The sequence below is a fragment of the Planococcus citri genome, chromosome 1 (assembly GCF_950023065.1).
Source record: "Planococcus citri chromosome 1, ihPlaCitr1.1, whole genome shotgun sequence".
NCBI lineage: Eukaryota > Metazoa > Arthropoda > Insecta > Hemiptera > Pseudococcidae > Planococcus > Planococcus citri.
The window spans coordinates 80,601,956-80,623,915 of NC_088677.1; the positions used below are offsets into that span (position 1 = coordinate 80,601,956).

The 21,960-nt window shown below is 34.8% G+C and overlaps 1 protein-coding gene across 1 annotated transcript in view; it reads right to left on the reverse strand.

The window, feature by feature from the left end:
• The window catches only part of dsb (debris buster), a 93,727-nt gene that overhangs the window by 46,050 nt on the left and 25,717 nt on the right, over positions 1-21,960 (reverse strand). Inside the window, exons 2-4 of the mRNA XM_065352251.1 lie at positions 20,779-21,348; positions 12,214-12,305; positions 11,724-11,884 (exon numbers count right to left, since the gene is read on the reverse strand). Of these exons, the coding sequence (XP_065208323.1) occupies positions 11,724-11,884; positions 12,214-12,305; positions 20,779-20,938 (413 nt within the window). The 5' untranslated portion in view covers positions 20,939-21,348. The remainder of the gene's footprint in view (positions 1-11,723; positions 11,885-12,213; positions 12,306-20,778; positions 21,349-21,960) is intronic.

A 21,960-nucleotide genomic window follows, 5' to 3' on the forward strand; every position in this document is an offset into this window, starting at 1 on the left:
TTCGTGTATCTAATGCGAAAGAATGAGTCAAGTTCATTCATATAGATAGGTGAGGTATAGCTAGCCATAAACTGTCTAAGTGTCTATGGTACGAACTAACGAATCATACTCGTATTATGGACGATTACGAATACGACACGCGCCAATATTTTTATCATTTCCGTCCGATCAGATACAGACAGTTTGCTTATGGCGAGTTTTTGAGTTTGAATTTTGTAATTTTTACATGTTTACGTAAAACGAATCGATCTCTAGGTTATAAATCAACCTTAAATTGGGGGTAATTTCTCGATTCTGGGCTAAAATTAATTAATTTTCGCAATCCTACTCAAAGTTTTTCAGTTCAAATTACGCCAAGGATTAGAGAAGGGGTAGGAGGGTGGAGAGGAGAGGGGAGGGGAGGGGAGGGGAGAGGAGAGAGAGGAAAACTGAAACTAAAAAATAAAAGACTGGAAATTTGAAAATTCAAACTGGAAAGGACCCTTTACAGTCTTAGAGTAATTCACACATTTCAAAAATTTTCATATCAAAAGTCGGATTGAAATTTTATTCAGCGCTATAACCAAACTTTAGGAAAGTTGGCTTGACGGCACAGAGGGCAGCCCCCTCATCAAGCTATACTTCCTTGGGCTAGAAACCCATAGAAGCAAAAAAAAAAACAATTTCTCGAGAAAACAAAAATAAGAAGAAATCGGCTGGAAAATCAGGGAACCCTGTTGGGCAGCAGGCAAAAAAGCCCACACTATGGAAGAAACAGAACAGGCTGAAGATCGCTACCTGGAATGTGTGAGGAATAAATGGAAAAGAAGAGGAGCTGGAATACATCTTGATGCAGAGAAACATCGACTTAGCTGTTATCACAGAAACCAAGAAAAAGGGCAGCCGCACCGATGAACGAGGAGAATTCACCCGAGTATATGCTGGAGTAGGAAAAGCTGAACGTGCCAGAGCAGGGATTATAATTTATACCCATCGACTTTTATTAACCTAGACCGCTAATCATACGCGAAAAAAAACAATTGGTTATGTTGCCAACTCTGTGTAATAAACAAATGCAACTGCGCATGAGTCAACAACTGATGATGTGAGTGTGTGTGTATATGTGTGTATATTGCTGTTAGTAGTTGAGTTGAGTTTACCCCGGTTTACCCTTACTGTAAACTCAACTCAACTACTAACAGCAATATACACACATATACACACACACTCTCATCATCAGTTGTTGAAGCATGCGCAGTTGTGTTTGTTTATTACATAGAGTTGGCGACATAACCAATTGTTTTTTTTTCGTATGATTAGCGGTCTAGGTTAATAAAAGTCGATGTTTATACCCAGAACAGACTCAAAGACAACATCCAGGCATATAGAATATGGAGTGAAAGACAAATTGAGATAAATCTGAAATTTGGGAACTAAGATATTTCAATGATTGGTGTATATGCTCCAGAGGAAGGCAAAGAGGAGGAAAGTGACGAGTTCTACAAACTGCTCCAAAAGACCATCGGCAAGATGATCGTTGTAAATGGACTGCCAGTGGAACAAGATAAACCGAGCCATACCTCCAAGAAAAGTCAGAGCCGAAACTCGAATAAGAATCTACAATATGCTGGCAAGACCAATGCTGCTATATGGAAGTGAAACATGGACAATGAGAAAGGATATAAAAAGCAGAGTAACCTCAGCGGAAATGAGATTCATGCGAGCCACAGCAGGATATACTAGACAAGATAGGAAAAGGAACGAAGACATCCTGAAGAAGCTGAGAGCAGAGCCAATCATTAGACGAGTGAAAGATTACAGAAAGAAATGGCGAAAACACGTTGACAGAATGCCTGATGAACGGTCCCCTCAAAAAGTCAAATAGTACACTCCAACTGGCTGGTGGAGTAGAGGAAGACCGAAGAAAAGACTTGATGATACATCGGCGAGCAATTCTTCTACATTTTCCCAGATCGGCTGAACAGCTCACTGTGTCAAAAATCAATGATGATGATGATAAGTATTTGAAAAAAAAATGAATTCAAGTCACTCACTTTGAAAATTACAGATCAAGACCTCAATTCCTGTTGATTTCCAAAGTCTAATAATGCAGATGTTAACGAAAGGCCAATTGATTGTCTGCTAAAAAATATTATCCACTGAAAATATCTTACTTAATCAATTTTTTTAACACCCGTAAAAGAAAAAATTTGAGGGCAAAATGACATGTACTGAAGCATCCTTCAAAATAAAATTTCAAAAATGAATCGTAAAAGCGATCGCAAATTTAAATTGATGAATTCATTTCCAAAGTTCAGCAGTATTCAAAAATGAAGAATATTCCTGTTGAAAAATTCTGATGATGCTGCAGAGAAATAATAAGTTCAAGTTTTTCTATTTCAACCGAAATTATAAAAATTAGAAAATGAAGTTTTTTCAAAATCAAAAGCCTCGCGACAGTAGCTCTCGTTTCATTCCAATTTTGTCGTGGTGCGGATATTTTTTCAGTGAGGTGTTTAAAGTTCTCAAAAGGGAGCAGAAGAAAATCAAAAATATTTTCAAACGAGAAATTTTATTGCAAATTTTTAACAATTTTGCCTTTTCTTTTAGGGTTTGTACTAGATTACTTTATTACGAAGTTACTTTCGTAAATGAAGTAACTTTTGGTCACTTTATCAAAATTTAGGCCATAAAGTTACTTTTTTCCACAAATTTTCAAAAATTCAAACTTTGTCAAAATCTCGCTTTTGAGCAAGAAATTTGGAAAATTTTCATTTCTATGTGAAAAATTGACATAGAGTTGCCAAAAAGCTTTGTTTTTTGTTAAAATTGTCTGAGTTTTGCTTTTTGGTCAATATTTTCCAAACAAAATTCACTTATATTCAAAACATTTGCAAAAAGGTCTCACTTCTTTGACAAAAATCGCAAAAATGTAATACTGAAAAAATCTTGTTTTTTTTTTTTACAAAAATACCAAAAATTGCTCAAAAAATCACCTTTTTCCAAAAATTACTGATATGTAAATTGTATTTTTTTTTGTAAATTTCAAAATGCCTCGATTTTTTTTCAAAAATTGCCAAGTCTCGATAATTTGCCAAAAATATAAAAAAAAATCACTGCCTTTTTCTAAAAATTATCAAAATCTCGCATTGTTGCCAAAAATTTGCATTTACTGAAATTGTCAAAGTCTCGCATTTTGTCAACATTTTCCATTAACATTCACATTTTAACAAAAAAGTAGCAGAGAAGTCTCACTAGCTTGAAAAATCTTGTTTTTTTTTTCTAAAAATATCAAAAATTACCAAAAAAAGTCTTATTTTTTCACCAAAAATCACCAAAAAAAGGTCTCATTTTTTTAAACAAAAATTTCTGAAATATGGTCATTTTCTAAAAAATTCCAAAGGGTCCCCCCCCCCCAAAAAAATGTTGCTTCAAAGCCTCACCTTTTTGCCAAAAATGGTCAAAAAACACCCTACCTTTTTACTGTAATCGTCAAAATCAGTTTTTTTTTTTGCCAGAAAATGACAGAAATTCTCATTTTTTATGCCCAAAAGTTGCCAAAAAGTTATTGAAAAGCCTTGCTTTTTTACCAAAATTGTCCGAGTTTCGTTTTTTGGCCAAACAAAATTCACTTTTTTTACGAAACCGTTGCAAAAAAGTTATTGCTGAAAAAATCTTTTTTTTTTTTCAAAAATACCAAAATTTGCCAAAAACAACTCAGTTTTACCAACAATTACTGAAAAATTGTCTTTTTTTGTAGACAAGACGTCTCGATTTTTTTAACTGTAAATAAAAACTCACTTTCATCTAAAGTTATCAAAAAATTGGTTTAATTTATTTCATAAATTTTTTCAAAGTCTCGATTATTTGCCAAAAAAAAATCGCTTCTTTTTAAGTACTGTAATTGTCAAAATCTCGCTTAGTTGCCAGAAAATGACGAAAATTCTCATTTTTTGCCCAAAAGTTGCCAAAAAAATTACCGAAAAGCCTTGCTTTTTTACTAAAATTGTCCGAGTTTCGTTTTTTGGCCAACTTTATTTTCCAAACAAAATTCACTTTTTTACACAACAGTTGCAAAAAAGTTATTGCTAAAAAAATCTTTTTTTTTCAAAAATGCCAAAATTTGCCAAAAAAAACTCAGTTTTACCAAAAATCAATGAAAAATTGTCTTTTTGTGCAAACGAAACGTCTCGATTTTTTTTTCCAAAAATTGCTGTGGAGTCTCTATTTATTGCCAAAAATTTCTAAAAAAGAGCTTCGCCTTTTTCTAAAATTTTCATAATCTCGCTTTTTCGCCAAAAAATTTTCAAAAAATGGCGTCATTTTTTTAGAACAGGAACAGGACGTAGATTTATGTTTTTTTTTTTCAATCAATTGAAAAAATGGGTGATGTATTTTGCTATTGAAGGGAGAGGTGAGGAGGGGGGAAGTTGGGAGAATGACTAATCGAACTGCTTTATTAAGTTTTAAAATTTTCAATATTTACCCATTTAAACAGAAAAATGACCATATCTGAGTAAATTTTAATAAATGTTATCATAGATCTGATTGATTAGATCTGATCAGATCACCTCAGACATGTTTGATAAATTCAATGACGGATGAAAATGCAAGATAAAACGTACAAACATGGATGTTTTTTTTTTATTTTTGAACCAATTTTTCGAAAAATTTTCGCTCGAGTGAATTTATTTCACGAATAATAATATGCCTTATGATGAAGGGAGTCCTTTTCAGAAAATTAGCTCGAATTTCGATTTTGCAAGCCTGAAAACCTGGTTTCGTCCCCTCCTCGGCAAAATCTTGGCTACACCACTGATCAGATTTACAATTTCCAAGCCCCCCCCCAATGATCAAATCACTCCACCAAGCCAGCAGGGTTGAATCCCATTCCTTTCAAAATCTCGTCAAATCCAGTCTCAAAATCGTATTTCTCATCTCAACACTTGACCACCGGCATAGCACTTCAACCAACCAGTTAATTCATATTGCACGCAATTACACAAGACAGACTGGCCGACGCGACGCTATGACCGACGAAGCTATTTATCATGCAGCGTGAGCGTATCAAAGCTACAATATTACGTAGATTACATCAATGTGCATTTTTTTTCGACCATAATATACCTACCTACAACCGGCACTTACGAAAGTGAAACCCCAATACGCTCCATTTGCCAGCCACCGAACCCACACCAGGCAATTTTTTCTTACACGAGCCTCGAGCCACACAATCGGAAATTTTTCCATCTCGTACCGTACCGACGAAGCACGATAGCGGGGTCGTAAAATTTCTAATTAACGAATACTCGCTAAAAAAGAGTAATTTTTCGTGTCGAGCTGGGATTCCCGCGGGTAGTGGTCGCACAATGATCGAGGAATCATTTTATGATACTATACTTCAGCTCGACTCGAATCATGTACAAGCATATAACGATGCGTCACCCTTTGTGTACGTCTTCTTAAAGGTCATTAGTATTATTTGCACCTTATAGCTCGTACCTTCGAGTACCATCATATCCGTGTAAACAGGGTGTTTGGTGAAAAAAAATTCCCGCCATGTGGGAGTTTGCTTTCAGTCTTAAGATGCATTTTCAATTAAACTGTCATCTTTACAACGATTTTCTCAAAATTCAACCAATCTCTCAGCAGGATTCCGGCGACATTAATTGAATTCCAGGTACCGATGACTGAATAACAATGGGAACTATTTAATAAGTAACGTACGATGTACTTACTTATGGAATAACGAATGTACAAGCAAACAAATCACCATCAACGACTCAACGTTTATGATTCTCGTGTATCGATGTTCCAATCGATTAGTCAAGATCGAAATAACCCAATCGCAATCTAATTTGTATGTATACCTAGGTATACGCATTACACATACTCGTATAATACACATATTCGATAATTAGTAATCCACACGATACAAAGGTGTGTAATACGAGTATATGTATGTAAATGTACCATATACCTTCTCTACTCTACCTAGTTACCAAATAACAATAAGTACCTACTCGAGTGCACAAGTACACGTTAAATATTTGACAATACTTATTAAAATACATTATTTTGAGAACTATGTGATGAAGATACGAGTATTCGGTAGACAAGACAGCATAGAGCTTATAACATGCAAGTGTTAACAATATCAAATCGCTTATTATCACTATTGATCATCGTAGTATGTATAGTATCTGTGCAACGTGTGCTCGACGTATTACTACGAGTATCTGGTATTTTTAAAAGCAATTTTCTCAAATCAAACGATGACCTTGATTCGCTCGTAAAGACACAACTATTCGAAAATTTTTAGTTAGTAATTAACAATTGGAAAATTTATGGCTTGGTTCAAAACACTGCGAATACGAAAGGAAAAAAAATACCAAAACACTAATAACTACATACTTACTTATAGAAGGGGGGTAAGATGAAGGAAGGATTAAATGACGAGGGTATTACGCAAAAAAAGACCTTATCTTGAAATCGACCAAAATATTTGTGAGTGGTTTTTCAGGGGCAATTGGAGATCGTTTAAGATGAAAGAAAAAAATACACGGTGATTAGCCAAAAAACATGAGTAGTAACCCAGGGCATGTTTTTTTTTTCAAAAAAAAAATCCAATATTAGATACCATGATATCAACTTTTGGTAATATTCAATTATTGTGTTGGAGGGGGGGGGGGTATTTGAAAATTTTATGACACTTTCTGCAATTTTGACAAATCATCATTCAATTTTGAGAATTTCCAATTAATTCTTGGTATTTTTCAATGATCTAAGCAGTCTGTGCAAAATTTTACCCAAATGAGACAATTTCTCAAATTTTTTGCTGTTTTTTGATGGTCGATCAATTTTTGACATTTTTGAGTGATTTTTACAAATAATTTTACAATTTTTATTATACTTTATTTGCGAATATTCATTTTTGGTTCTTTATTAAACGTCGAGATCATCAGAATTTTTACTTTGACCTTCGACCATTATTATTTCATATATTTGTTGATTGATCAATAATTTTACTATCAACTAATCCACCTTAATTTTTCTTTGTTTCAGATGAGTACAAATTTCCTTCCAAAAATGATAGAATAGTGTGAACTCGCGTATGAGAATAAGTAAGTAATTTTATAATCCTTATAAGAAAAGCTACGTAAGTCACTTCTACACCTAGTTGTGACCTTTTATTTTCAATGGCAAATCAAAAAAAAAATTCTAAAATCGCTGAATTTGAAAATCAGCTGAAATAATTTGTCCATCGGGTTTGAATCGAGGTGATCTGATCTTTTGAGTGCGAATTTGGAAACAGTAGATACAATATTTGAGTTTACGAACGATTTTGATTTTTAATGAATTTTAAAAAAATCAAACTTGGGTCGAAAATGGTAAAAAATCAAAATTTTACCAAATAGACCAAGAGAGCTGGAATTTGGTGTGTGCCCCATTTTCGACCTGCCAAATCGATTGGAAACGGTTTCAAACCTTTTTGAGCAGTTCTGGAACGTCCAGCAGATTTTTGAAAATTGAAATTTCCACAACATTTTACCAAATTAAGTTGTTGAAATGAAATTTACTTAGTACCCCATTTTTAATTTATGCTGAGTTAATTGGAGATGGTTTCAGGCTGTTCTGGAGCCTTTGAGTATATTTTGGAGATTTCAGATTTTCTAAAAAATGATCTAAAAACCGTCCAAATTAATTTAGTGTCATTTTTTTAAAAATGCAGGGTAGCATAGTAGTGAAAGTAGTGATTTTGAAAATGAGTAGTGAGAGTGGTGAAAACGTGTATTTCAAAACAAGAAACAAACTGGCCTGAACGAAGCGAGGGCGAAAGCTTTTGAAAATTTTCATTTCGAGAGGCATAAAAACGAGTTTCACGAGTTTAGTTATGTATTTTTTGGTTTTTAAAATTTTAGAATTTGAACGAAATTTTTATTACTTAATAGGAAATTTGATTTAGAAAAATATAAGAGAACAGACGAGAGTGAAAGCTTTTGAAAATTTGTATTTCGAAAGGCATAAAAGCGATGTTTTTTTATGTGAGGACGAGTAGTTTATTTTTTTGCTTTTAAAATTTTAGAATTTGAATGATGTTTTTTTTGAAGGAAGTTGATTTTGAAAAAGAAAACAGAACAGGCCCGCGCGAAGGCAAAAGCTCTTGAAAATTTGCATTTCGAGAGGCATAAAAACAATGGTTTTTTGTAAAGAGTTTATTTTTTGGTTTTGAAACTTGATTTTTTTTTAGAAATTGTCATCTTGACCTCGAAGAAGAAAATAAAAGAAGCCTGAGCGAAGCGAGAGCAAAAGCTTTAGAAAATTCGTGTTTCGAGAAGTAAAAAATTATGTTTTTTTTTTTTTGATACAGACCCTTATTTTGACGAATACTCCAGAGACAAACTGCCCCATTTCCCCCCTCTCTCGACAGCCCTGGGAAGGAATAAGCCTTTCATAAATCAAGTTTCATCTAAAAAAAAAATACGTATAATCTAAAATGACGAATTTTTCCAAAAAAATTGCAAAAATCCCTGCCTTTGGCGAAAATTGTAGAAGTCTTTGCTGCCAAAAGTATCAAAAAGTTTCGGCTTTCGTCAAAGTTACCAAAAATAATGTTCAACATTTTCTCCAAAAACCCCAAAATTACCCAAAAGTCTCCCCTTGTTCCTAAAAATTTTCAAAAAGCCTCCAAAAAGTTCCGAAATAGTCTTACTTTTCTAATTTGGGAAAAGTGGGTATTATAATTTTTTTCCTCAATATCTACCTAATTGACGAAAAGTTCTTTTTTTGGGGGGGGGGATCTGTTTGTAGTGTTTTAAAAAACAATTGAGAGCACATACTTTCAAAAATATTCGCAAAAAGTTCAAAATTTCGAAGTTGAACTTTTTTGGGTAGCTCGAAATTTTAAAAAACTTGCCAAATTGTTTGAGCTATAAATCTATAATAATTTGAAAATTTCAATAAAAAATCGAGGAAGGATGAATACCTACATTTTTGTAATAATATTTACAATTATGAAGTTTTCGTGATGAAATTTGCAAGGCCGGGGAACAGGTATCTGATGGAGGGGGAGGGGGAGAGGTACGAAGCTCCAAAATTTTGGGCAAAATTTTTTAAAATGTCCAATATTGTGTCACATATCGTTTCATACGTTTTCAAGAAACCTAATTAATATGTACGAGTAAACGAATATCAATCAATTTTTGACCCCCCCCCTCCCCCCCACATTTTTTGAATATTGAAAAAATTGTATAACTTATGGTTCGTTTGGTTTTTGTGAGAGCTGAATTCAAGTATTAGTTTTTTTTTCGATTCAACACCTTCGACGCCTTTATTGGCTCCCCAACAATCTTGAAAATTGTATATATCGTGTCAAATATAGTTAATTAGGATTTTAACGATGCTTATATCATGATGAAAAAAAATCAAATGAAAGTTTTTGAGAAAATATTTAAATGAAATCTGTACTAAAAAATGGTTCGAAATTTGGTATTCAGAAGATTTGTTCGTATTCAGCGCTGCCAAAGACCTAATAAATCACGTGTTACACGATTTTTTTCAATGTTTAGAGAAATTTCGGAGACCAGTGGGGGCGTTGGAGGGATTAAATGAGCAAAAATGCGTGCTAAAATTCGTATTAATAGCATTCTCAAGACCCTAATGAATCATACCTATAACACAACAAGTTTTTAAATTTTCAGTGAATTTTGGGATCTGAGAGAGACGTTGGAGGAGGTCGAATAAAAAAAATGAGCTAATATTCGTTTTCAACGCCCTTGAAAACCTATGAAACGATATGCCACTCGGTATTTGACATTATTGGTTTACATTTCGATCAACATTTTGGGGCTCCGTCTCCCCCCCCCCATGCATCATTAAAATAGGTATACGCTTCCTGGATTTTTTTTCTTCAAAATTTTCAACGATAGCTCCGAAATTTTGCAAGCTTTAAAAAAGAACCAGCTTTGAATTTTTGAAATTTAGAACTCATATTTTTGATCTACTCTAGCTCAATTACCTATAAAAAAACACCAACAGATTTCCTCCAAATTGCAGCAATCTCGAGCAATTTAATTCCAAAATTGGTCATTATGACGAAAGATTGCTATTTCGCAGGAGAAAAACAAACTTTGCTCCATCTGTCCCAAGAGGGAAAGCTTGGATGGTGGGAGGGGGGGGGAGGGGATCAATTACAGCGATTTTATTTTTTTCCTAATTCGAGAAACTACTAAGTACAAAAAATTGAGAAAAATTGGATGACATTTTCAGTGAGAGTGGGCCCAAAAATAAAAACACAATTTTATTGTTTTTTTTATACCTATACAAATTTTGTTTCATCTTTATTACCTACATTTTTTACTAAATTTTCGAAATAATTTCCAAGTTTTCATCATTTTCAACAATTTTTGTGTCAATTTTCCAGCAAATTTCGTTCATATTGGCGTTTTAATTTATAATTTTATTTTTTCTTCAAGTCTAAAAATTTGGGCTCGAATAAAACTACCCTTTCCCCCCTCTTCCTTAGCAGGGATTTCGAGAATCTTGAAATTCAGTTTCTGTCCGAAAATTGGCAAATCATCTAAAACTTTTCAACTCATATATCCTTTTCGAGGCGTTATAAAATTGATTTCGAATAAATCATCTCATTTTATCAGGTTTTCCCCAAACTCATCCCTTCAGTCACATCAACAATACCTCTACGACATCTCCTCCTCGAACACCATCGTCGTCGGTAAATAGGAAGTTTACGTATCCTATCCACGGAGCTAATATAGTACCTAATAGAGATAAACAACCTGCAATGTTTTTCAACAACAATAAGTAGTAACGATGAATAATAATTACGTTTTGTTTCTAAGAAGGGCAACGAAAATCCAAATAACTTAAGTGGTATTGTAAATTAAAGCAAATAAACGAACAAGAAGAAGCCAACCCATCGAAATAATAAACCATATAGTCGCGGAAAAAAAATACCACCTAATCATCGCCACATACATACGAGTGGCCATAAATCCCCAATAGGTCTCCGGGTGCGATTCGCAGCTACCACAACACAGCAATCATAATTTACGTCAAACAGTGGAAAAAAAGAATTAAAGCTCGAGAGGAAAGCGCGAAAACTTTGAGTCATTCTTATTTACGAACTCCGCAAAGCGTGTGTTTGACTATCCTATCCTATCCTTACAGCGGTGCTCGTAAAAATTGAAATACCGCTTACGGTGATGAATAGGTGTACTCTATGTGTGTATGACCGTCCAATTGCAACTTGCGTCATTGATTTTGAAATTTTTCTCATAACAAAGCAAAGTGATGAAGAACGCTGAACGAGTGAACGCGGCACCATGTGTAAAAATAACGAATCATCGCCGATGAGATATTGATTACGAAAATTTTCAACTCCAAGTTATGTACTATTGGGATTAAGTATACCTACGATTTTATTGCGGAATACGTTTTGATTAAGAGTTGATTGCAGATAACTAAGTACATATAAGATGGTGTTTATCCGCATCTCAAAGTGTTCATCGACAGATTATCTAGCTTGTTTATTCAAGCTTAATTGGGTCCGATTATATGGGAATGCATTTGATAGGGGTGGAGGGAGGAGGGAGGAGGATGTTTGTTCAATTTTTGCGGTTCTTGGAAACTGGTATGACGAATCTAAGTACATTGTATTAGATGAATTGGAAGGGAAGGGGTGGAGGGGGGTTAGTTTGTGAAAAAATAAGCGTGCAAAAACTTACCTATAAACGAACGGGCCGAATTCGACTAATTTCGGTTTCTCTCCATTATGCAGAAAACCATCGGGATTGGTTACATTAAATATAAATACTTTAGTCAGTCTTATAACTCCAGGTTTATGCCAATAATGATAGGATAACGTTCCGTTGAGTAATTTTAAATTCTGAAACAAAATAAGTACGTAATTCGTATTCGAGTATTATTAATTTGCCTAAAAATACACTTGAAGCTGCTTTTTTCACAGACTTCCATTCACCAAAAAAAAAAAAAATTAAAAAAAACGATAGATTATCTCTAGTAGGTATTATTATCTTCTACCTACAGTATAAATATATTATCTAGTACACGTATATAGGTATCTAGTAGTACTTATTGAAAATATACGATAATTCATTATAGGTACACTAAAAGCTATTCCCCTCAATCCGAATCTCTTATATGTATTATACGCTTAATTAGCTCTACAAAGCTTAAAATGTTAATCGATTTTACCTTCATTATAATGTAGTCTAACCAAGGAATCGACGACAAAATGATTCCAATAGCTAACGTAAAAATTCCCACTACTATCACCGCTAAGCGACCTGCAAACATAAAAAAAAATCATTCGTTTATTTCACGTGCACAAATTAATGACAAATGTAACGTATATTTATACTAAAAATTAATATACATCTTAATTGCTATTTTTTTTTTTTTTTGCTCTTACTAATTGAAGTACGAGTAGGTATCTTAGATCGGGTCAAAAATGTAGGCGAGGTATAGAGGAGGAGTGCGAGCTGGACACGAGTATCCGTGACCTTGAACGAGATAATCCCAAAAGTGAGCCCGCAGGTGTAGATCTTTTCCTATAGGCTGAAAGATGACCTACTCAGCTCGATGACCCAAATCAAAATATTGTACAGAGAGATGGAGGGGTTTTTTGAACGGATTTTTGGAGTTCTTTTTTCAAGGGAGTATTACGATAGCCTGGTATATGATGATAAGAATCATTGCACCCTCCCCTCCCCCTCTCGGGATCCTGTAAGACAATTTTTTTTTTGAATGAGACATCCTAATGAACATTTTAAAGCAAATTTACCAAAAAAAGTTGGCCTTACTGACAAAATGGCGGCCATTTTGATTTATAGGACAGGAGAAATCGCCAACGTAAGACTCGCGCTAAATTATTTGAACTGGACGAAGCTAGATCGAATGAGCATGCAAAAATTCATCACCAGCCAAAATTTCAAATGCCAAAGTGCATTTTTTTGATTTTCGATGGATTTTTGAAAATCAAATTCAAGCCAAAAATGAAAAAAAAAATCATAATTTTACCAAATTGACCTAGAAAGCTGAAATTTGAGGTATACCCTATTTTCGACATGACAAATTGATTGGAAATGGTTTCGAATCGATTTGAGCAGTTCTTGTGTCTCCAGCAGATTTTTGAAAATTGAAATTTCCACAAAATTTTATCAAATGAAGTTGGGAATCCGAAATTCACGCTGCATTCTAACTTAAGCACCCTATCAAGTCAACTGCTGGTAGGTTCAAGTCATTTTGGAGCCTCCAGCGACTTTTTAAACATTTTTGGAGCCTCCAGTAGATTTTTGAAACTCGAAATTCCACAAAATTTCATCAGATAAAATTATGAAGTCGACTGCAGGTAGATTTCAAGTCACTTTGGGATCTTCAGCAACTTTTTGGAAGTTACTGGAGCCTCCAGCAAATTTTCAAAGTTTGGAATTTCCATAAAATTTGACCAAACAGAGTTAGAAAGTCGAAGTTCACCCTGCACTTCAATTTCAAGTCGTTATTAAGTCGACTGCTGGTAGTGCTGGTAGGTTTGAGTCATTGTGGAGACTCCAGCGACTTTTTGAAAATTTTTGGAGCCTCCAGTAGATTTTTGAAACTTGAAATTTCACAAAATTTCATCAAATAAAGTTATGAAGTCGACTGAAGGTAGATTTCAAGTCATTTTGGAGTCTTCGTCAACTTTTTGGAAGTTACTGGAGCCTCCAGCAGATTTTCAAAGCTTGATATTTCCATAAAATTTTACCAAACAGAGTTGGAATCCTGAAATTCACCCTACACTCCAAGTTAACTCGCTATCAATTCGACTGCAGGTAGATTTCAAGTCATTTTGGAGCCTCCAGCGACTTTTTGGAAGTTACTGGAGCCTCCAGCAAGTTTTTAAAGTTTGGAATTTCCATAAAATTTGACCAAACAGAGTTGGAAAGCCGAAGTTCACCCTGCACTTCAACTTCAACTCGTTATTAAGTCGACTGCTGGTGGGTTCAAGACATTCTGGAGACTCCAGCGAATTTTTGAAAATTGTTGGAGCCTCCAGTAGATTTTTGAAACTTAAAATTCCACAAAATTTCGTCAAATAAAGTTATGAAGTCGACTGCAGGTAAATTTCAAGTCATTTTGGAGCCTCCAGCGACTTTTTGGAAGTTACTGGAGCCTCCAGCAGATTTTCAAAGCTTGAAATTTCCATATAATTTGACCTAACAGAGTTGGAAATTCAAAATTTACCCCGCACTCTAACTTAAACATGCTATCAAGTCGACTGCTGGTAGGTTCAAGTCATTTTGGAAACTCTAGCGACTTTTTGAAAATTTTTGAAGCTTCCAGTAGATTTTTGAGACATGAAATGTTCACAAAATGTCATCAAATGCAGTTGGAAAGCCGAAATTCATTCTGTAAACTCATTTCAATACGCTAAGAAGTCGACTGCAGATAAATTTTAAGTCGTTTTGGAGCCTCCAGCGACTTTTCGACAATTTTTGAAGCCTCCAAGTAGATTTTTGAAACTTGAAATTCCACAAAATTTCATCAAATGCAGTTGGAAAGCTGAAATTTATTCTGTAAACTCATATCAACATGCTAAGAAGTCGACTGAAGGTGAATTTCAAGGCATTTTGGAGCCTTCAGCGACATTTTGGAAGTTACTGAAGCCTCCAGCAGATTTTCAAAGTTTGAAATGTCCATAAAATTTGACCAAACAGAGTTGGAAATCCGAAATTCATCTTAAACTTCAACTTGAACACGATATCAAGTCGACTGCTGGTGGGTTTAAGTCATTCTGGAGACTCCAGCGACTTTTTGAAAATTTTTGGAGCCTCCAGTAGATTTTTGAAACTCGAAATTCCATGAAATTTCATCAAATAAATTCATAAAGTCGACTGCAGGTAGGTTTCAAGTCGTTTTGGAGCCTCCAGCGACTTTTTGGAAGTTACTGGAGCCTCCAGCAGATTTTCGAAGCTTGAAATTTCCATGAAATTTGACCAAACAGAGTTGGAAACCCGAAATTCACCCTGCACTCTAACTTGGACACGCTATCAAGTCGACTGCTGGTAGGTTCGAGTCGTTTTTGAGACTCCAGCGACTTTTTTATAATTTTTGGAGCTTCCAGTGGATTTTTGAAACTTGAATTGTCCACAAAATTTCATCAAATGCAGTTGGTAAGCGGAAATTCATTCTGTAAACTGATTTCAATACGCCAAGAAGTCGCCTGCAGGTAGATTTCAAGTCATTTTGGAGCCTCCAGCGACTTTTTGGATGTTACTGGAGCCTCCAGCAGATTTTCAATGCTTTGAATTGCGGAGGTGACAACTCCATTTGATAAAATTTTGTGGTAATTTCAAGTTTAGAAAATTTATTGGCGGGTCTAGTAATTTTCAAAAATTCGCTGGAGGCTCCCACCTGCAGTCGACTTACGTAGTAGCGTATTGAAATTAGCTCGTATAATGAATCTTGGCTTTCCAACTCTATTTGATGTGTGGAAATTTCAAGTTTCAAAAATCTGCTGAAGGCTCCAGAACTGCTCAAAACGGGTTGAAACTGTTTCTAATCGATTTGGAAGGTCGAAAATAGGGCGTATCTCAAATTTCAGCTTTCTAGGTCAATTTGGTTAAATTTTAATTTTTTTTCTCATTTTTGGCCGAAATTTAATTTTGAAAAATTCACCAAAAATCAAAAAATGCATTTTTGCGTTTGAAACCTTGGATGGGTGATAAATTTTTGCGTGTTCTTTCGATCTAGTTTTCTCCAGTTCAAAAAATTTCATGCGAGTCCTATGTTGGAAAGCAAAATCTGCGATTTTGGCTGAGCTGTCGATCGAAATGGCCGCCATTTTGTTACTAATGCTGACTTTAATATTCCTTGATATGTCCCTTTCAAGAAAAAAGTTATGCAGGATGATTGGAGGGGAGGGAGGGGGCTGCAATTATTCCCATTGACATAATGGTGGTCTGAAAAATACATTAACGAGTATTTTGATTGATTTTTTTGTAGAAGGGATTAATTTTTTGGCGGGGGAAGAGCGGAGATCTTGATGAGAATTTATTTCAAGCCATTTTCGTATTTTGGGCGATTTTGATGATATGTAGATGTGGAATAGAAAAAGATCGAGATTCAATATAAAACTTGCACAGTTAGCTCAGGGCTCAGTTCAATGTGATGATGACTTCATTAAAAATAATTAAATTAATTGAAACGGAACACCTTGATATTTTTCGTTCAATTCAATTCCCAATACTTTCATTTTTAGTCACCTTTCAAAAATTCTTGAGTCATATTTGCGACTTTCTGGACTCTTATAGCGATTGATTTTCGGGCTTCTACTTTCCAAAAGTGGATAATCTCCAAATCCTAATCCATTTCAACTTTTTATCTCAAAATTTCAATTATTACCTACGCACACTTGTGCTTTGACAAAGAGAGAGAGAACGATAAAAAAAAAGGAATGTAAATAAGACACATTCGTAGGTAAGGTACTCGTATTAATCTTTAATCTGTATTTTCGGTCTGACGATTTCCTTAATTATTGTTACGAGGTTTTAATCGCTACACATAATGATTTCTTTGTTCGTTTGTGTTTTTATAGGTTATCAGTATATAGTAGCGGCACAAGAAGTTATACTTACCTATTAAATCGCCATACTTATATAATACCTACGACTATACGAGTGAGTACATGAGTGGCAGTAATACTATTACTCGTAATATACCTACGCTTCGTTGGCTTATGGTTTAAATTTTTATTTTAAAAATATTTATCCCGGTTAAATTGTGATAGTTGTGTGTGTGTTGATGCCTGCGACGATGGTTGATATAATAAGTATGATTTTGTTCCCTTTCGTTTGGTTTGGTTTGTGTGAAATCTAATGTAGATTCATCCTAGGTTAACCTCGTTTTTTTTTCTTATCGAAAAAGACAGCAGTGCTGGTTTAAATTGAAGTTTGGTGGATTAAATGTGATTGTGTGTTTGAGAGAAGATTAGTCCAGTTGAGTGGAATTATAAAATAGTCTGTTGATGAGAAAAAGTATTTTGGCGTTCACTGCTCTCCCTTTAACGTTTACTTATTGTAGAGTTTAGTTCGTCAAAATTATAAGTCTAGAATTGATTAAAATGATTTCTTAACCTCAGATGAGTCTCGTGAGGTGAAAATTATTTCCAGGTACGGTTTTGATTTTTAGGTCGAAGTATCGTCTGTGTGATGTCAGTTTTAAGAGCTTTTAACCTTTCTCCCAGCTGCTTCTCAAATTGTCTCAAAATTCGGATACCTAAAGACGTTTTAATGGCCCCAAAATGTCTAAAATTTACTAAAGTACTGAATTTTAACATTTTCAGGACTTTTACACACCCCCCCCTCCAATCACTTTGTTCAAGATCCAGATTCCTAAAAAGATGATTGGAATCCCTGCTGCACATTTATACCAAAAGCAAAAAAAAATTGAAATGAAACGATTTAACCCATGGTGGAGGGGAGGGGGGAGGGGGAGAAATTCGAACTTTCAAAATGAGTCACCTAACCCTCCTCCTTTTAATTCTACCTTCTCAAACACTTTCAGAATTATTGGATGAAATTCGTCACTGATGAGTTTTGAAAACATTTGACACCCCCCTCCCCCTTCCGACCGTACTTCGCTAATTTGAGTGTGATTGATACGTGAAAAATTGGAAAAATTGGCCAGGAAAACTGGAATAAGCAAATAAAAATCATTTCTGCGATGGAAGACTGGACACCATGTGATCAGAATTTAAAGTGATCAATTATCCAGCTAAACGTGATTTTTCGGAGAAAAGAATTTCACCCAGCCAAAGAATTTTGAAAAAATATGAATTTTCAAAAATGAGAATTCAACACTTGATCTAATTGAGGTAGAAGCTGGACTTGAATTTGGTTTAAATCCTATCTCCGGACATCAGAATCGACTGGTGGCTGTTTCTGGAATCACAAGAACAGTTGATCTGAGTTTTTTGAGTGCTAAATTATGTTTAGACTCATTTCACGGATTTTTCTTTCAAGACTAGGAAGTCTAAACATCTTGCTAAAAATTATAGAACGACTCGAAATTGCGACCAATTAATTCAAGAGGCCAGAAACAGGATCAAGTTCAAGTATTTTTTACTCCAAGTGATTTTTCGAACCGAGTTTCGCAATTTCTGCTCATTTTGGAGCCTCCAGTGCTATTTTCGATTTCTGCGGAACTTTAGATTTCTTTCAGAAGACGTGTATAAATTAATTTGATCAGCTAAAAATCAAGTCGAGTCTTCACCTCGAATCCGAATTTCGCAGTTTCCGGCAATTTCGGAGCCTCCAGCGTGATTTTCGGTCTCTCCAGAATTTTATAATTTCTCCAGAAAGCGTAGAAATCTATTTGTGGCCAGCTAAAAATCGAATTGGGGCATTTCCACGACCTTTTTAGAGGATTTATCTTCATTTGAGCCGATTTACAGAAGGACACTTCAAGTGCCCAACATTCTCCAAAAATATGTTGGCCAAAGAAACGCTCTTGAGGTGTCTACCTGGAAATAGGCTCGAGTGTGGATAAATCCGTTGAACAGATCGAGGATGAGGCACAACTCGATTTTTAAGTGCTTAAATGAATTTCCATGCCTTCTGGAGAAATAAGAAATTGCGCTGGAGGCTCCAGAATTCGGTTAGAAATGGTGAAATTCGGTTCAAAAGGGGGGGGGGGGTTAATTGAAAAGAATAATTTCAATCATTTTTACCGAATCGGTGAACACTTTTTTTTTTTTCCAAAAAAACCTTAATTTCCTAACAAGGGCCAATTTTGAATTTCAAAAATTCACCAAAAATCAGTTCGAGCAGCTGAAATTTTGGAGCCTCATTCAAGTTGGAGGTGCCAACTCCATTTTGATGAAATTTTGTGGAAACTTCAAGTTTAAAAAATCTACTGGAGCCTCCAAGAATTTTCAAAAAATCTGCGGGAGGCTCCAAAACTGCTCAAAAAACACTCTGAAACTGTTTCCAATTGATTTGGCAGGTCGAAAATAGGCCATATCTCAAATTTCAGCGTTCTGGGTCTATTTGGTAAAATTTTGATTTTTTTCTCATTTTTACCCAAAAATTTGATTTTCAAAAATTCGCCAAAAATCTAAAAGTGCACATTAGCCATTGAAATTTTGGCTGGTGATAAATTTTTGCATGCTCTTTTGATCTAGTTTTGTCCAGTTTGAAAAATTTTGTGCGAGTCCTATGTTGGAAAGCAAAATCTACTATTTTGGCTGACCTGTCAATCAAAATGGCCACCATTTTGTTAGTAGGGCCAATTTTTTTTTCACCAAGTTTGCTTTAAAATGTTCTGGCTATTTCTGATTTTTATATTGTTGTGTAAGTAAAAAAATGAAAAAATACATACTAAAAATTATTCCAAGAATACCTCCATGTATCTTACGATTTATGTATTGCAAATCTGCATACGTCAAAATATCATACCTTACTCACAGGTAAACGATCACGTATAACGGACCCCTGTCCAGTCCAGTCAGAGCTCAACTAGTGATACGTTCTGATATTGAAACGTGAACGTAATTTTTAATCAGCAAGAAAAATTGCATTATCGTCGCGTATTTTTTACGTGTCATATTTTCCTACTCGACATTAACCATTTAAATTTAAATTGTTGCAATACGAGTAATATTTGAAATACGATACCAGCATTACTTTTACTTATCTAGGTTATTAATTGTTCTACTCGGATTTCTACTCCCAGTCCCCCTTCTTCATCTAACCATGAGTCGTGTTACTGTTTTAATTTTTCACAAACCCTAGAGTCACCTATTCGTATACCAAATTTTGTGATGATGATCATTTCATTTGGATTTTCAGGACATTGAACTCCCGAAAACATCACGACACGTATACTTTCATTACCTAATATTGATCCTCATCGTCGTCGCAGGTTCATTAGGCGACTTTAGCTTTAGATATCAATAAAAGAGCGATAAATGTTTACTATTTTCGTTTGGTGTGGTTGGCGTTGCAGGAACAAGCACTTAGACTAATATGAGTAATGACTTATCATTTCACAGATACCGCAGAGGTACCCATTGTTTTTATTATTCACATGTTCACACCTGCTATGGTTCACCTGACGCCCACTTTAAACGTGTGTAAATGTAATAAAAATACCGCCGTAATTATACATTGTCGGTGTCGGTCGGCGCCTCTGTGTGAACTGCTTAAGTTTTTGTTCTCCAATTATTGGTCATAATAGAGTTATTTTCATTTCTGGATTATCACTTATTATCTCATTGAAACGATCGAAGAGGAAGAAGAAGAGGAAGCAGGGGAAGTTGTTGTTTTGTTGACAAAATTGATATGGTAAGGTTTGATTGAGATTTTTGAAATCGAAATTTGAAGATTTGATGTGATTGATTGCGAAGAACAGGCTGGGGAGAAAAGGGAAGGGGCTTGAAATTGCTGAGTTCAGTTTTTGTGACCCAATAATGGCCAATGAACGTCAAAATGAGGTCTGGATGAAAGGGTTTTCCATTTTTTTTGGAATGGGGGAGGGGGTTGAAAAAAATTGTGATGTAATGTCGAAAGAACGTGAGTCCCCTTTTTGAACCCCCATCCACAGGTTTTCGAAAATTATCGTGCTTTTCTCCCTTCTTAGGACTTGTTTTTTTTTTTTTTTTTTTTTTTTAATATGGGGCAATTGAAATGACTCGAGGATGTTATCACATAAAATAATTAATTTACTTAATAATTAAATGAGGTATTCATACGATTTAGAAAAAAAATGTATTCTACTCACTATTACTAATGGTGAACTTTTCCGACACCAGCATCTGAATGGGCGTTCCATTTGAATGTCTGGGCGAAGCAACCGAGCTAAACCTTCGTATAGGTGCTATGCTACCGAATATTCTATTTTTGGCCGATCTGCCAACTTTTAAATATTGACTTTTAGTCATTTTGATTATACGGTTTCTATGTAGGTAGGTATTTACTAGGTAGGTATACTACAAGAGTATTCGAAACTTCTCAAACAACGCGGCGCAAAGTATCGCAATATTTGCTTTGTGACGATGACTGCTGCAGGTGGTGGTGTATCTGCTCAAAATTCTCTAATATAAATAATCTTGAATAAAATACGTAATAGATGGTCATAATATTTCAGATAGGAACGTTTCAACACCGATATTAAATTATTGCGTCTATCCACCATATGGGTAGTTTTTTTTTTAATTTAAATATTTTCGCTCTCTGGTAAATCGAATTTGTGAAGTCTCAGCTCGTCTGTATAGGTATGGGTTGACTTTGGCACGCTCCGCGTGTGTAATTCATTCAGCTACATTGGACTGCATATTTTTTCGCAGGGTATCTGAAAATAGAAAATTTGCAATCATTAGGTTTGGGTTTTGGAAAATTATGCGCAAGTATTTGAAAAATGTCACGATGTATAAATATTGAGTAGGTAAGTAATTAGGTATAGAGGTACATTCTAGGTGCAATATGGTATGATGAAGTGTATGGAGAATTAATCAGCGGAGTTTACTGTTTTAGAGTTCGGTAATTTTTTTTGACGAATCGATTGTGGAGGGGGAGGTGGAGGAGGAGGAGTGGTTGTAATTGAGGATGTCACTTCGAAAAGGACTTATAAACGGCTTGTGGTTTTTTTCCTTCAGATCAGCGTTTAAAAGTTTGTAATCGAATTAAGCTCTCTTAATTTTTTTTTGAAAAAAATTTCTTTGGAAGTTTGGAATGCAAAAGCGCAATTTCTCATCATCTAGTTTTTTTTTGTGACGTCAACTTATCAAAATGGGAGGAAATCAGGTATTCACGAATTCCAAGTCGCAAAAATGCTCAAAAATCGAAAATATTTTTTTTGGAATGTAAATGTGCCATCTTCAATTACATTGGTATTTTTCTGCAACGTCGACGTGTCAAAATGAACGGGAATTATTCATCGCCTATTTTTATAAAATGCTCAAAA